Here is a 16,011-nt window from a genome sequence, read left to right on the forward strand (position 1 = left end):
ATTTATTTTATCTTGTTTATTGAAAACATACATTAGTATTAGATTTTATGTGAAAAGTATTATTATTTAAATATTAATCATATATTATTTTAATTATTCATTGTTATTATTTATAATGAATATTTTTAAATAAATTGTTATATAATATAATTTTTACATTTTCAAATATATATAAATGCAATACTTAGAATATTTTAAATATATTTATTTATTGATCACCAAGTATATTATTTGAATTTTATTATTAATTAAATTAATTAAATTTTTCAATAAATATTTTTTTTAATTTTTATTATAAATTCTCACATAAATAATTAAATCACACACACACTTACATATAAAGTATAATATTTTGTATATGTCGAGAGACGTGTTGATGGTTGCAATTAATTCGTTGATATATTTTAATTCATAATCCCTTCTCTTTTTTTCTAATTTCTATTCATTTTCATGACTTTCCACCAATCATTTTCACAAGACAATTTTCTTCCCCTATTTCGATTTTGTTCGCTAGCGTTTCTCGAATGGGTGCTCGTGATCGAGATAAATTAATCGACAACGGCGCCTAAAAGCAACCAATTAGTATAATCACGCTCGATAAATTCAAATTTAATTGGCACGGCTTCCTTTCGTCCCGGAAAGGCATTACGAATTCCCATCAACGTAGAATAATGCACGCGAGCATCCTTCTCACTCATTGCAATATTATCATACTTTTCGAACTTTTGATATTAATACAAAATAGCCCAAAAAAACTTTTCAGATGAATAACACGAAATATTCAACTAGTTTCATAATTTTAGAATTTCAAAACAAAATTACCCTAAATATAGTTTCGAACAATGTAATTAATTCTTGAAACCACCTAAGAACTTTTTTAGGGTCGATCAAAATAAAATTGAATATACAAAATTATTAATAATTATTAAGTTTGCTGTTGAAAAATAATATCTTACAAAAATAATTAATGTTTATAACAAAATTTTACTTAATATTTATAAACTAATAAATAGAAATAATAATAATTGAATGATTTTGAAATTAAAAGTGAGGTTAAGTATCAGTAATGGCGGCAAATGAAATCTTTCTAAAAAAAAGAAAACAATATTGATTGTTTCGAATCCCATTTAAGGAATAATTATATTATTGGATTGATAAATAATGTTTATAAAAATAATCCAATATGATAACTCGAGTAGGAAAGTTTTCAGGACATAATGAAAACTATTATATGTTCGTGTTTTCACATCGATCTTATTGTTTGTTTGCTTTGCCAACAAAAAACTGACAGCTTTTTGATGTTACCGCACAATCTATGTTAGTTTCTCACTGATAACGAACTGATATAGGCAAAAGGTTTATCTTCATGGGCGTGTGCAACGTTCCCTCATTCTCACTCATTTACAAAATTAAGAGATAGATTATTATCTTTAATTTATTTTAATACTTAAACCTTTCCAGACTAATCAAATGACCCGTTTCTAATTTTAAATATACATTTTTTTATTCAGTTTCATTATTCTTGATTTAATTTTGCAATAATTATATAATCGTAAATAAATACTTTATTATTATTTAAAAATTGTTTATTTTCTCGAATTATTTAAGTACCTCATTGTGAAAGATATAAAATTTGTAAACTATTGATTATTTAACCGATTATGATAAAAAATTAGTATACGTAGATTGTTTTTAGGTTAGGTATTAAATATTTACAATTTCAACGAATATTTTTAAATATTTCCTCATGAAATAAAATTCAAGTATTAAACTTAATTTTAATAAGTATTACAAGTATTAAACTTAATATTAAAAACTAATTAGATATTTACAATTTAAACGAATATTTTTAAATATTTCTTCATTAAATAAAATTCAAGTATTAAACGTAAAGAAAATTAGAAAAAAATGTACTATTCAATTACTATTACTATTATTTCGTAGAAATTTATTTTACAGATATGTAATTTTAAAGAAAATTCAAGTATTAAGTATATATATCAAAAAAAAAAAGACATTGATATCAGTTATGTTAGATTAAGTCAATCATTCGTAAAACGGGCTTAAACGAATAATCTTCTTTTTTTTTTTTCAATCTGCTAAGCTTCAAGGAGAATGATTCATTAAACGTTTTAATCCGACGGGATGCTAGTATCACATTTTGTGATCACCTCTGCTGAAACTTTTCAAACTCAGCTTCGTATTATCGATCACTATACACGCCTACAACCCTCTCTCTTTTTCCCTCCCCCAACAAATTAATTTATTCGCTAGTATCAAAACAATTAATGATCTGAAAACCGGTTGTTGACTTTGGGGAATGCGGACTTTCCGCGTGAATGAATTTTATACTCTGATTAGTTATTTAATGATCAATATTATTTTTCGTTATAAATTATTATAGTCATTGAAAGAGAAATAAAATGAAACAGAAGAAAATTAAATTTTGTTGTAATTTAAAAACTATACTCATCAAATGTTAATAATAATTTACAGAAAAAAAATAAAAATTCAAATTTAATTTTTATCTTATTTATGCAACAATGATGCACGTGACAATAATAATGATTTATTATTTCTTAAAGAATAGAAAAAATATAATATAATTATATTTTGCAATTGATTTTAATTTTTAATTTTAAAGATTGGATGCTGCGTATGTGAAAAAACTGTATTAAATGTAAAACCATTAGGTTAATATAATTGGTACTAAATGCGATGGTACGAACAGCGCATGTTCAATATAAATAAGGGAGGAGTGAAGAGTAGAGGGAGAATTGGAGGAGGAACAGGATCAGGAATGTGCAATTTAGTGTGTGACGCGCCTGCTCAGAAACGTTTCACTATAATCTTGAAATCTAGTAATAGGGTGAACCCTTTTACTGTATACGCTCAAGCTAATGCAAGCATATAATTTTAATACTACTGAATAAACCAATAAGAAATTGAACGATACTTCAAATTTTGTAATAAATTGCATAATAATTCATTTAATAAAACATAAAAATTTAGGTAGATTAAATATATTATTGGTACATAAAATTTGTTTGAAATTTTTTTAAGCTCTTTTTTGAAAGAATACTTTTTATACATTTACACACCCAATTAAATATATTTTTATTAACAAATTTTATCTATCATTAAAACTAACTCAAATATATTTACAATAAGTACAAATCTGAAATAATTCAATCTGCAAATATTTTATTAGGTGATATTTCTTTTACTAAATAATAAGATAACGCGTGTTAAATCTTATAATTAATAAAATTAAGTATACACACACAAGCATTTGAATGAGAATGAGTGGGAGGGGAGGGGGTGGGGTTTTGAGGAATTTGTTAGTAATTAAATTCGAAGTTGAAGTAGAACGGAACGATCGATGTTCTGTTTCATGGCAGACAGAAGTCTCGTTACGGACAAGTCAGATACGAATTCATGGAATGAAAGTGCCAGAATGGAAATTGAAGTCTCTTACTCTCTCTCTCTCTCTCTTTAATCTATACTGAAGCTTCCTAGGAGTAACGCTCTTGTGAATTGTTGAAACTTCGCTAAGTGTATATATCTACATACATAGACAAGATTAAGTTCGAATTTATCGTGATTCACGACAAAACGATCCTCTTGTAATAAGTAGTAGTTCATCTCGCGTGAATCTATGAGACCTAGTCACGATTAATGAATTATCAAACTTCATTATATGATAAAATTAATATTTATATTCTAATTTAATATTAAAACAAAATAATTAATTTTTATCAGCCCCTCGAACTTTATTATTTTAGTCTTAAACTTGTTCTTTGTTTTTTTCTCTTTAGGATTTATTATTGGTAATATTTTATTTTTAATATATTATATTATATTATTTTTTATTACACATCATAAATGTTAGGTTAACTTCAGCAATTTCGCTAAATACATGCGCAAATAAGTTTAGGATAGAATTTGTTGTGATTCGCGACAAAGTGATCCTCTTGTAGTAAGTAATTCTTATTATATGAAGAAGTTTAAAATATGATCAATGAATGGCGAAGTTTCAGTGATAAGTTTATAGGTTATGTTAAGATTTGCAAGTGTTTTTTTTTTTTTTTTTAGGAAAGGAATAACTCTGATTGGTTTCTAATATCATCGATTTATACTCTAACCTATAAATCAATTCACGATTTACATATCAATTAATATATTATATAATATTATACAAATAATAATTATCGAAAAATATTATAAAATAACTGCTTCCAAACTTAAATCTAATAAATCAAAAGTAATCAGTTAAAACGAAGTCGTGGTAAGTTAATAATCAAACCGTGTTATCATACCGCATACGGTTATCGTGCTAGCATCTTGTTAAAAAGAAAGAAAAGGAAATCCGAAAAAAAAGAAACAATCAAAAGAAAAGAAATAAAAAGGAAGTAACAAAAGAACACGCGAAACAGTAACTCTAACTCAAACACCTCGAAGCAACAATTTTTTCGTGGTTCAATTAAAAACAATCTAACCCTTAATTATTTCTTTAACCATTCCTATTAGAAAAACGTTAAGAATTTCGGTTAAATATCTTAGAATAAACCACGAATTTCATTGTTTTTTTGTCACTTTTATCGTGACAATTTTACTTCATTTACACAACTAACTGGGCTCCTCGGTCAATTCCATTTCGTGGAATTTCAACTTGGTCGTGCAATTTCGTGCACGCGACGATTTACCCTGTGGCTTCGTCATCCAAATGGGTTGGAAGTAAGAGTGGGGGACTTGTCGCCAAAGGTGGAGGGTAAGGGGTTGATCAACGAGGTTCTTCGGAATGTCATAAGCGTCCATCTTGGGAATTTTGAGTATTTTCAGTCGTCTCTTTCTTTCTCTCTCTCTCTCTCACTTTTTCTTTCATTCTTATTTTCTTCTTTATCTCTCTTTTCATTTTTTTTTTGTTCTTTTTTTATCTATCTCTGTCACTACGAAGAAGTGACTTTAACATACGGTGGTTAAAGCCGATCGATTCTACTAGACTTAACGTACTTTACCCTATTTTGTAGTACTTTAATTAATTAATTGTACTTTAGTTTAATATAAGTTTCATTAAAATGTATTAACTTTTAGTATAAAAAATATTTACCAAAACTTTTCAAAGAAATTGCAAAGATGCACAATTTACAGCATTGCATTCTCTGACATTTTCTGAACTTTACATGCGAAATTTATAACTCGATATGGTATTCCACGTATAGACAAAAGAGTGTACTTTAGTTTAATATAAAAATCATTAAAATCCGCTTGCTATAAGTATAAAAAATTTTGTTCTAACTTTTTTTATTGCAATGTATATTCAATCAAAATCAGATAAACTTTTGTTTAAAGAATTGTTTGTCAGGTTATCACAAGTATTCGAAAAATCGTGACTAGTGTTATGTGTGGGACACCCTGTATATATTATACAGAAATATCGATTACTAGGAAAGATACGTTTAATACACGTTTATCGTTTTTACTTACTTAATTCCATCTTAATGAAATATTTCTTATCGGATCAGTTCGAAGTAAAAGACCTTGCGATATCGTATTTATTTGCTGATTCGTCGCTTCGAATTTCATCATTCCTCTTTTTTGTTTTCTTCTTTTTTTATTTAATTTAATTTAATTTCTTTCTCTCACACCTAAAAAATCCCTTCAATTTCTGCACTACCATACCCTCTCTCCACTTTTAGCCCTCGTCTGAAAATCGTTAAGCAGGAAACTACTACTTCCGACGATTCGTTTGAAAGGGCATTATAATATAATAAGATTCGGATTAGCATTGAATGAAAGGAATGGCACGCGAGAGTGGCGACGGTGAAAGTCTCGCCAGGAAACCCCAGACCCTTTACGAATACGTTCATGGTGGTCCTTGTTTAAACAAACCTTATATCAAAAGTCAAAGAAATGTATATAAGAAGGATTGAAAGAAAGAATAGATTAAATCCTTATTTATCAATCCTTAATTCAAAAGAACAAAATAATATTAAAAATTATTTTATTTTAAACCAATAAGATGCCTTGTGAATCTCGTGACAAACATTTATAACATTTATTTTATTTTATTTTCTAATACTGTGCGAAAAGATACTTTGCTGATATCCAACAAATGTATAAATAACATTTCTATGAATTTTCTGGATGAATCGAATGAAGTTAGCCAAAATTATCATTTAAAAAGAAAATAAATGAAATTGTTGAGATATTTAAGATCGTAAAAATCAATATTGTTTGGTTTGTAAAAATTGACACATTTAATTGTAAGTTAGAAATGTTTTGGGATAGTGTAATTGTTAGAGAATTAGGTAAAAAAAAAAAAGGGTATTGGTCCACTTAGAAAGTTTTGGTCGACCCTGTGTATTTCTTTGCGATAGAGTTGCCCTCTCTGTTTATCTATCTGTCCCTAGCTTGCTTTGAAAATACCCCGTGCGCTCCCTATGGCTTCGTTTCGTCGATACTTCTTTCCGTACTCTTTGTCATCGTTAATTTGATTATCTATCGGGACGGTGGTTCACAGAAGCCTAAACTAAAAGGTCTCTCCTATGACGTTCATCACTTTCTCTACGAGATTTTCTTATTTATTTATCTTTCCATTTAATAATCCTTTTTTCTTCATCAAATGGATTGATTGATTGATTGATTTATAATAAATAGTAATTGTATTTAAATTAAATCACAATATAAATTATGATTTTTAAAATCATTTTGTTATAAGCGTAACAAATTTTATTTTATTTTAGATTTTTGTTATAATTGCTTAACATTTTGTTTTGATTATTGTAAATCAAATTTTATTAGATTTTTTTCTTCTGAGTTTGACATTTATAATACTATACTACTGTATGATACTATAGACTACCATCATTACTATAAAATCACAATAATAATATAATACTGTATTGCTATTTAATGCAACAAGTACTAATACATTAATATTTATTATTATACATACTAATAGTTTGCATACTACTCTACTATATTCCTATTAAATACTATAAATTTTACTGTAATAAATACTATTAAATTATTATTTTATGCTATGAATATTATTATTATTATTTAGTAGTATATAAATAGTATAAATACTATTCTTTACTATAAATACTATTAGAAATACTATTAAACAGCTTTTTAATACTATAAATAACCTTTTCATAATTAAAACTATGCTATTATAACTTTATTTAATACAATAAATACCATTACTATACAACTATACCAAATAATCCATAAAAATATTAGGTTAGGTAGAAAGTTGCTTCATATTTTCCTGATAGATGACTTTAGATATAATTCTGTTAATATTAATCAGATTTAAGACAATAATTGTTTGTATTTAGAAAAAAAATTGTTCATTCAGTCAAAAATTACTGCTTTTTGAAAATGAATGAAAAGAAGAAAAATTAAGTTCCTTTTGAAATTTTATTATAAAAAAAAGAAAGAAGGCAACTCAGACTGGTAAAAAAATTAATGAAATTTGTGGACATGATGCATAATAGTTACATGTGACATAAGGCTGATTCAATCTGAAAATTTTTATATCAAATATGCATAAATCATGAGAAAAAATTGAACAAAACCGAAAGATGATTAATTATGATATCTAGAAAAAAAGAAAACTGTGTGTTTTGGCCACAAAACAATTATAAAGATACAAAAGTACAATATATGAAAAAAAGAAATTATGAAATTTTTGCATTTTTAAACAAAGAAAAAACATTTTCCCCAAGTGAGTTTATTTATCTGATTAGCAAAATAATGAATAACACAATTCTTATCGATTACATCAATATACATCTAACTAACAATTGTTCCACTTTTCATAACGAACTTGAAAAAAGAGGAAAAATGATAGAAAGAAGAGAAAAACATCGATTCTCGTTATCGTTGAGGGTAATGACGTCCCAGTATATTCTCCCTTCGTTATTTCAAGACGATCGTTCCTCACCCTACATGTACATATGTATATATGTATACGTATATGTGTATGGGTATTTATCTAGCAACAAAAGGGTCGTAACGATCGCATTTGAGAATCGATGTGTAGGAAAAAGGAACAATTTCCGCACTTCACTTGGTATTGTTTCTACGAGTTTGAATGTAAGTTTGGGTTGCTTTATGCCACTTTGAAATTGATTGGATTCGTCTTCGGTAAAAAGAATAGAGAGAGAAAAAAAATAACGTGAAAAACCCGATGATCAAAGAAATATAAAAGGATTGGTGGATGAGAAGAAGGATTTAGTGATATTTCCAAGGCAATAACCATTTAAAGAAGTTTATATATCGTACCGTATACTAAAACTGGGAACATTCGTGGAGGACGTTTGAAAATGAGAGAGAGAGAGAGGAAAAAAAGGAAAAAAAATAAATACAAAATTCAATTGGCGGTAGGTGAGGGTTTCTTCTCTTTTCGAAAGGTGAAAGAAAAAGCAAAGGTGGACGAATATTGGATGGTGGATCGATCGATTGTAAAAACAGAAGAACACCAAGATCGTCGAGGTGCTGCTGCACATTCCAAAGAGTTTAAAGTGGTATCACTGGTTTAATGCCGCATCCAACGGGAAAAGGGGATCGGGAGTTTGAAAGAAACTTGGAAATATTTGGAATTTAGCTTACTCCGTTTAAGGTTTCATAAGCTTTTTGTTTAAACACATTTTAACATTGTTAAAACGTCAATACTCTCATTATCATCTTAATCATGTACGATTTTGATATGTTAACATTTTTAATGTCATTTTTGTTTTATACATTTGTGCATGTCTTGTTCGTGGTAATCTTAGCAACATAAGCTTAAAAAAATCAACATTAATTATCACTAGATTTGATATTTCGTTTTTGGGATTACATAATTTGAAAAGGAATGCATAATAATTTGCGTTAAATAGATTTCTCTATTTGGTTTTTATCGTAACTCAATACTAAATTAATTTATCGAAAAAGAAATTAATATTTTGTATTAAATTATATTATATATTACAAGCACACAATTAAATAATATTACGAATATTTTTACTGAATTAATTAATATGATTAATAACAAAAAGTTAATGTGCAGGATCACTCGAGCATTGTTGTTAAAATTGCAAGTGCAAAATGAAAGATATTTTGTGATCGTTCAAAAATCGAAATAGGTCGAAGATGGATGTAGGTGTTGTAGGTTTAGTAAAGGAATTAAGAATTTGAGTGAGATGGTGTAACACGAAACCCCCTGGCGCCAGAACTCTCTAAGCCACCGTTCTAATAATATCCTATTGTGCTACCATTAGCTACCTAACACCCAAGCATGTTACTAAACACATTATAGAAGGAGGACAGGATATCTCACGTTTTTTTAATATTAATCCTCTTATTAATCTTAAATCAGTAATAGATGTATGTAAATATTTACAAACAAAAAAACCCTGAAATTTTCTATTAATTTCTTTTTGTTATCCTAATTTTTATATAAAATTCATTTCATATCTGTGTCATTCTTAAAATTGTTTTCTTTTAAAGTTAATATATACATTATACGAATTGTAAATATTAGTTATATTATATTAAATAACAATCAAGTAATGTGTACTAATTAATTAATATAATATACTGAATTAGTATATACTAAATTTATTAATATAGCGAGTTAGTTTATACTCAATTCAATTAGTAATAGAATATGCTAGATTAGTATAAATTATATTCATTGGTATACTAAATCAGTGTGTTTGGAATTAATTAATATAATATGCTTAATCATATTTTTAAACACAACGACATAATTTAACTAAAAAGAATCGAATATTACAATTTATTAACAAATATTGATAATAATTTTCCAAAAAAAAAACTATAGCTGATGATACAACTTAAAATTGAAACTTTGAGAAGGATTATCCATTCGCAAATTTACTTTATACACGTACTCATATTCTATCTTCGTCTTATCATCTTGTAATCGTTTTCTCGATTATTTTCCAACGAGCTCGTTAATACGTTATACCAAATTTGAAAAATGAACAGAAAAAAGAAGTAAAAAAAATGAGAAAGAGCATCAGACGATTCTTCTTCATTTTTTTACCCCCTTTCTATATTGTTCACGTTTCGCACACAATGGCAAAGCCACTTTTGTTCCTGGCTACTGTTAGAGAATTTTTTATTTTCTCTTCTTTTTTTTTTTGTCTTTTTTGTTTCATCATTTTTTCATTTCTTTCATATACGCGCGTATAAAATTTTTCCCTTTTTTTTTTTCTTTCATTTTTTTTCTCTCCCATATCATACGCGAATTCAAATTCCACAGGCGTTACTTCCGAGCTGGTAGCACGCGTACATTCATATCCCATTGATTGATGGTTCAGAACCGATTGATCGATCGACCGATCTGCATTTAACCGACTACGTAATATCATGGCTCGCGTGAACTCGACATTTAAGACGATACATCGATCATTCTTCAATTCCGAGAACGTCATATCCTCGTGGATTCGTAAGTAATATTTCATTCGAATGCTTCGTGAATCTGTTCCACGTATTATTCTCTCCCACTTATGAATTTACTATCAAATATATACTGGGTGTCAGTCTGGAAAAATATAACCGCGGACTATATTATTTTATCCCTTTTTTTTCTTTTGCAATTGAAAACGATATGATACAGAAACATTCTAAAAACCATGCGAATTTTTACAGAAATGATTCAGTGATGCAAATTTTATTATTTTACAGCTACTTCTATGAACTTGTGTTTCAAATTTGTAATATTTGACGATAAGATGTGAATGTTTGAACAAATCAAAATTGTTCTCTATAATTTTTTGTCTATTCGCAAATATAATTAAAATTATATACAATATCAATAACAATTTGGATACACCCCTAGTATAACATAACCTACAATTTATGATAGAAATAAAGAGATCGTCAAAAGGTTAAATATATTTTTTTTTTAAGCTCAAATATGGAACAATGTTACCAATAGCGTTAGAATATTAGATAACGAAGAAATATGAACGGGATTATTTCAAGTTAATCATAGAAATTATTAAACAACGTACGATGTAGTAAATATAAACGTCGAAGGATACCTTGTCGGAAATAACACTATTCCATTTTATTCCCAACGAATATTTTCTTTTTTCTTCTCTTCATTCTCTCATTTTTCTTTTCTTTCCTTTTTTTTTTTTTTCGATAGAATAATCAAGATAAGAGTGTCTGAAAAATTCAGCTCCCCTTCCGAGTATGATAGTGTACGCGATGACGGAGAGGAAAAAAAATAAAGAAACAAAATAAACCGAGTTAACCCTTCTTTGCATGATTTTTTCTTTTCTTTTAAAATAAATCAGGGTGATGTAATTAATGCTCTAGATTAAAGGAAAAATATTTAAAAAAATCCTAGTGCTATTTTTTGACAACTGCGTTTTGTTGTACGCAATAGTCGCTTAAAAAGTTGCCAGCAACAACAAATATACAGTACAAGGNTAAATATTATGATTGAAATTTCCATCATCATGCAAAGAAGGGTTAAAAGAGATAAACTAGAGTGGGGGTGGGGGGAAGAATCAATTGAAACGATTCTCTTCTTTCTTCTCGTTCTTCTTCTTCTACTTCTTCTTCTTTTTGATCATTTTGTTTTTATTCTTTTTTCTTGCAGGGAAATCCATACGGTCTGAAGGACGCTACGGGGATGGGGATGACGGCGGATATGGGTGCTGCATGGGGTACGGCTGCTCTTCAACCTGCTGCCACGGGTTACTACCCTTACGATCCAACCCTGGCTGCCTACGGGTAAGTTTATCACCAAGTTTCATGGTCTCTCGGCTCCATTAGATTAAACCACCACTTCGAATCTACTCTCCTCTTGTTTCTCTCTTTCTCTTTTAGTCTATGTCTTTCTCTTTCCATTCCCCTTTCGATACCATTCGCTTGCCGCCATTAAAACAAGAGTCACGATCTCTCATACTGTACCTACTATACCTACTTTGGTCTTGTGAACGCTTATCGTTATCGTGAATCCGTAATATCCTTTCAAACAATATACCTTTCCACGGTATATTATTCTTCAAATTAATTCCTACTACGGTTTTATTTCCTTAACATTTGTATAATTTTGTTTTCATGATTATTTTTATTTGATATATATCTTTTGGACATTTGTATTTATTTGTAACGTTTTGTTTTGGATCAATGAAATTGTTATTACTTTTCGTTTATAAATCAATTTCTTACGTATTTGACATTAGTATTATATAATTTGTACATATTTTTTAATTCGTTTTAATATGTCGTTGATATTTGTTGAATTAATAATGGGGAATATAGAAGGTTTTATAATCGCTAAAGTTTTTTTTAGGTTATTTCTGCGTTTTCTTTTGGTTTCGATTGTTTTTAGATGAAATAATGTAATTATATATGTTGATGACAAATTTATTATTGTATTCATAGTGTTTTATATTATCTGCATTAGTATAATCTCATCCGTTTTAATTTGTGAAATCATTAATGAGAAATAACAAGTTATATGATCTGATTGAAAAATGTCTATTGTTCGGTAAGTTTTGTTTAGGTTATACCACGAGATTGTTTTATGTTATCAACTTTTGTTTCTTTTAGATTTAGTTATGATTAGATTTATTTTATTTACACTAAAATTATCTGAAACTAAAACTATAATCAACACGATGAACGAAATATCTTTTACATAATAAATATTTATCTAACATGTTTCATAATTTCTTTTGTACATAAAAACAATACAAAAGAATTTATTGTCATAATTTTCACACACAAAATTATACATAACTCTTATTAATTAAATAAATGAATAAATCTAATATTAATTCAATTAGAAGATAGTAGAATTTTATTCGAAAAGAGAAAAAAACAATTCAGGTCTCATGCGTTGTTTCGTTTTTAGGTTATATTCGAATTAATTCGTGAATTATACAATTGTCTTATATTTTTTATATAAAATTTTACTCTCATACTATTAACGAATAACACGAAATATCTTTTACAAACGTGTTAGTGAAATAAGAAAAGATAAAAAAAAGAAAAATACAAATTGAAATAAATAATTAATCGAATGAGATAAAAATCGTAAAAAGTAGTTAATTCCGTGTAAAAGTTTATGGTTCGTGTAAAAGAAAGATAGGATTTTTATAAGAGTCAGAGATATTCTTTGCACCACACACGTGAGACACGTCGTCGAGATTCCGTAGAGTTAATCCGTGGAGAAAAATGTGATGCGCTGAAGAAAGCCTGTTCCTTCTTCTCACGGAGGAGAGTTACGAGGGTGCTGTCAATTCTAGAACCCTCGCACTTCATCTTGCAAGAAAGTGGGATTATCGATGGCGAGAAGAGGGCGTCGCTTGTTAGTGCGATACCCAAAGCTCCTGAAAGCTTCTTCTTTTTCTTTTTTTTCTTCTTCTTCTTTTTTCTTTTTTTCTACCTTACCTTATTCTCCTCATCTTCTTTTTCTTCGACAAACGATTCCTACGATTAACTAATTTCGATGTTTACTAGAAGCTCGCTCCAATTTCACACGTCATAATCCTTCAAAATACCTCAATAATATGTCAAACTCAACTTCCATAATACCCTAACCCTTAGAACTTTTAGAATATTAATAAGATTCTTCATAGTTTACGTGTTATCATATTTCCAACAATTTTATACATAAATTACTATAAACCAATTGTTTATAATACTAAATAGATTTACATAAATAATTTCGTAAACTAAAATACTACAAAATAATACGAACTGAATAATTTTATATTCTACTGAAATAATAAAAAAATTAATAAATAATCATACACTATACCATAACCTCAAATCACTTCCAAAACATTAAAACGAATATCCCGCCATCTTGACAATGAAATTAAATCAATTTCAATTTGAAAAATTGTATAAATAAATATTCCCTAAAGAAAAAAAAGAAAAGAAACACGTACACGACAATACAATGAAATGAATAAAAAAGCACAAAAGAGTTTGTATAAAGAAGTAAAAATTTGTTGACGCATAAGAAAAAACCCAAAGGAGATTTTCGTAACAAGATATCTACTCCGCTATAAAAATCTAAACAAGATCCCATATACCGAATGAAATAAAGTATGGTGACAGTGTGAACGAGTGTAAAGCGTAGAGAAATAAAAAAAGAAAAAAAAAAAAAGAAAGAAAAAAGGAAAGAAAGATAGAAGGAAATAAAGAAAGAGAGACAACTATTTTGGAAGCGCATGTGCCTAACGCCGTTGACAAAATGACGTGGGCTAAAAGATCATCCAGAGGGATCTTAATTGGAAACACTTGGTGTGTAAACGATCTGCCCTCGTTTCCACACTTCCGTACTTTCAAATTCCACAAGGAGGAGTTCTTACGACCTTCGAAAGACACGAACAAGAAGCAGAATAAAAAGAAAAAGAAAAGACACCATACTCAAAAGACAAAAATATTATTTATTATCCCCAGTATAACAACAAAAAAAAGAAGAAGAGAAATTCTATAATCATTCCAAGAATAGCCAATCGTATTTCACAATTCCACACCTTAAACGGAAGAAGATAGAAGATAATTGACATTTTCAAGGTAACACACCTTGTTCCTTTTTTTAAACCATTCTTCTTATACCTCGGAACTTTCGAAATCTGAGAAGGGAAATAGAATATAATGTGAACGTTTCATGAGAATAAGGATAGAATAAGGAACACGATAAAGTAAGTAAGCAAGAAATAAAGAAAAGAAAAGAAAAGAAAAGAAAAGAAAAGAAAAGAAAGTAAAAGAAGAAAGAATGAAAGAAAGAAAGAGAGGAGAAAACGTGCACGACGAAACGGCTACAAAATGGCTGTAGGCAGCCGAGTGGGCGTACATAATGGAGGCTTCCAGGTTGGGTATATGTTATACGGGCAGATCGCGAGCATAGGGAGAGCAGTAGGTCTCTCTCCGTAGGAGAGTAAGCGAGTGAGTTTATTGATTGGCTTCCTCCCAGGGTTGGCTCGCCCGTTCACCAGACTCTCTCTCTCTCTCTCACTCTCTCTCTCTTTCTATCTATCTATCTCTTTCTCCATCACACTCACTCAGTTACTCTCTCGTTCTATACTCCCTTTCTACTACTCCCACCCATCTTCCACCACCTCCTTCCACCTCCATCTCCTCCTCCTCCTCTTCCTCTTCCTTCTCTTCCACCACCTCTTCCTCCTTGCTGTCTCTCTGCTCACCCACCTTCATACCCTCTACTGTTACTACCAAGCAGCAGCAGCAGCTCCCACAGGTGCTTTACTTGCTTTGCTTAGCAACCCTCGTGTCCACACGAACGAACCCACACGTCTATAAATGTGCACTACCGGCTTTCCTACACTCGAGACACTACCACTACTACTATTATTACTACTACTACTACTATTCTTCCTCGTTCACCAGGTATCTATAACGTCTCCTGCTACGGGTCTAACAGGGTAGACGACTCTCTCTCTCTCTCTCTCTATCTTTCTTTCTATATCTTTCTCTCTCTTTCTCTACTTTAGAATATACCATTGGTAAAAGAGGGAGAGAGAGTAAGAGGGAAAAGGAACTTCTGGAGTAGGTATTGTTTATCGTACAATCCACCACCCCTCCTTTCTCTTTCTCTTTACTTGGAGAGGTCCGGAGCCTCTATTAATTTACTTGCGTAATAATACGACGACCCTTTCTCCTCATACTCCTCATCCTCATACCATTTCCTCAGTTACTACACTCCCTCGATACGGTCTACGGACTGACTGACGACTGCTCGTCACTTTAAAACGTCCTCGTCGTGATGTGGTCTATTGTTTTACTGTCGGTATTCAAAACCTTACGGATTTTTATAGAAAATCATCAAGTTGCCCCCGTGAACGAGACTTTACTCTTGATTATGAATTATTTTGCCGAATTTTTTTTTTTTGGGGGGGGGGGGGAGAGAAATGTTTCTTCGATTGTTTTATTTTTTTTTTCGTTTCAGATCAAACGATTCCTTCATTGTTATGTTTTTATTAGGTGTACAAATAAGTT

The 16,011-nt window shown here is 29.4% G+C and overlaps 1 protein-coding gene across 2 annotated transcripts in view; it reads left to right on the plus strand.

The window, feature by feature from the left end:
• LOC106786553 (homeobox protein araucan-like) overlaps window positions 1–16,011 on the plus strand; it is a 145,261-nt gene that overhangs the window by 90,224 nt on the left and 39,026 nt on the right. For both annotated transcript variants that reach the window (XM_014748059.1, XM_014748060.1), the window contains exon 3: window positions 11,633–11,766. In XM_014748059.1, the coding sequence (XP_014603545.1) occupies window positions 11,633–11,766 (134 nt within the window). The remainder of the gene's footprint in view (window positions 1–11,632; window positions 11,767–16,011) is intronic.

This window comes from Polistes canadensis, unplaced genomic scaffold, assembly GCF_001313835.1.
Source record: "Polistes canadensis isolate GaletaPanama2010 unplaced genomic scaffold, ASM131383v1 scaffold_76, whole genome shotgun sequence".
Classification (NCBI taxonomy): Eukaryota; Metazoa; Arthropoda; class Insecta; order Hymenoptera; family Vespidae; genus Polistes; species Polistes canadensis.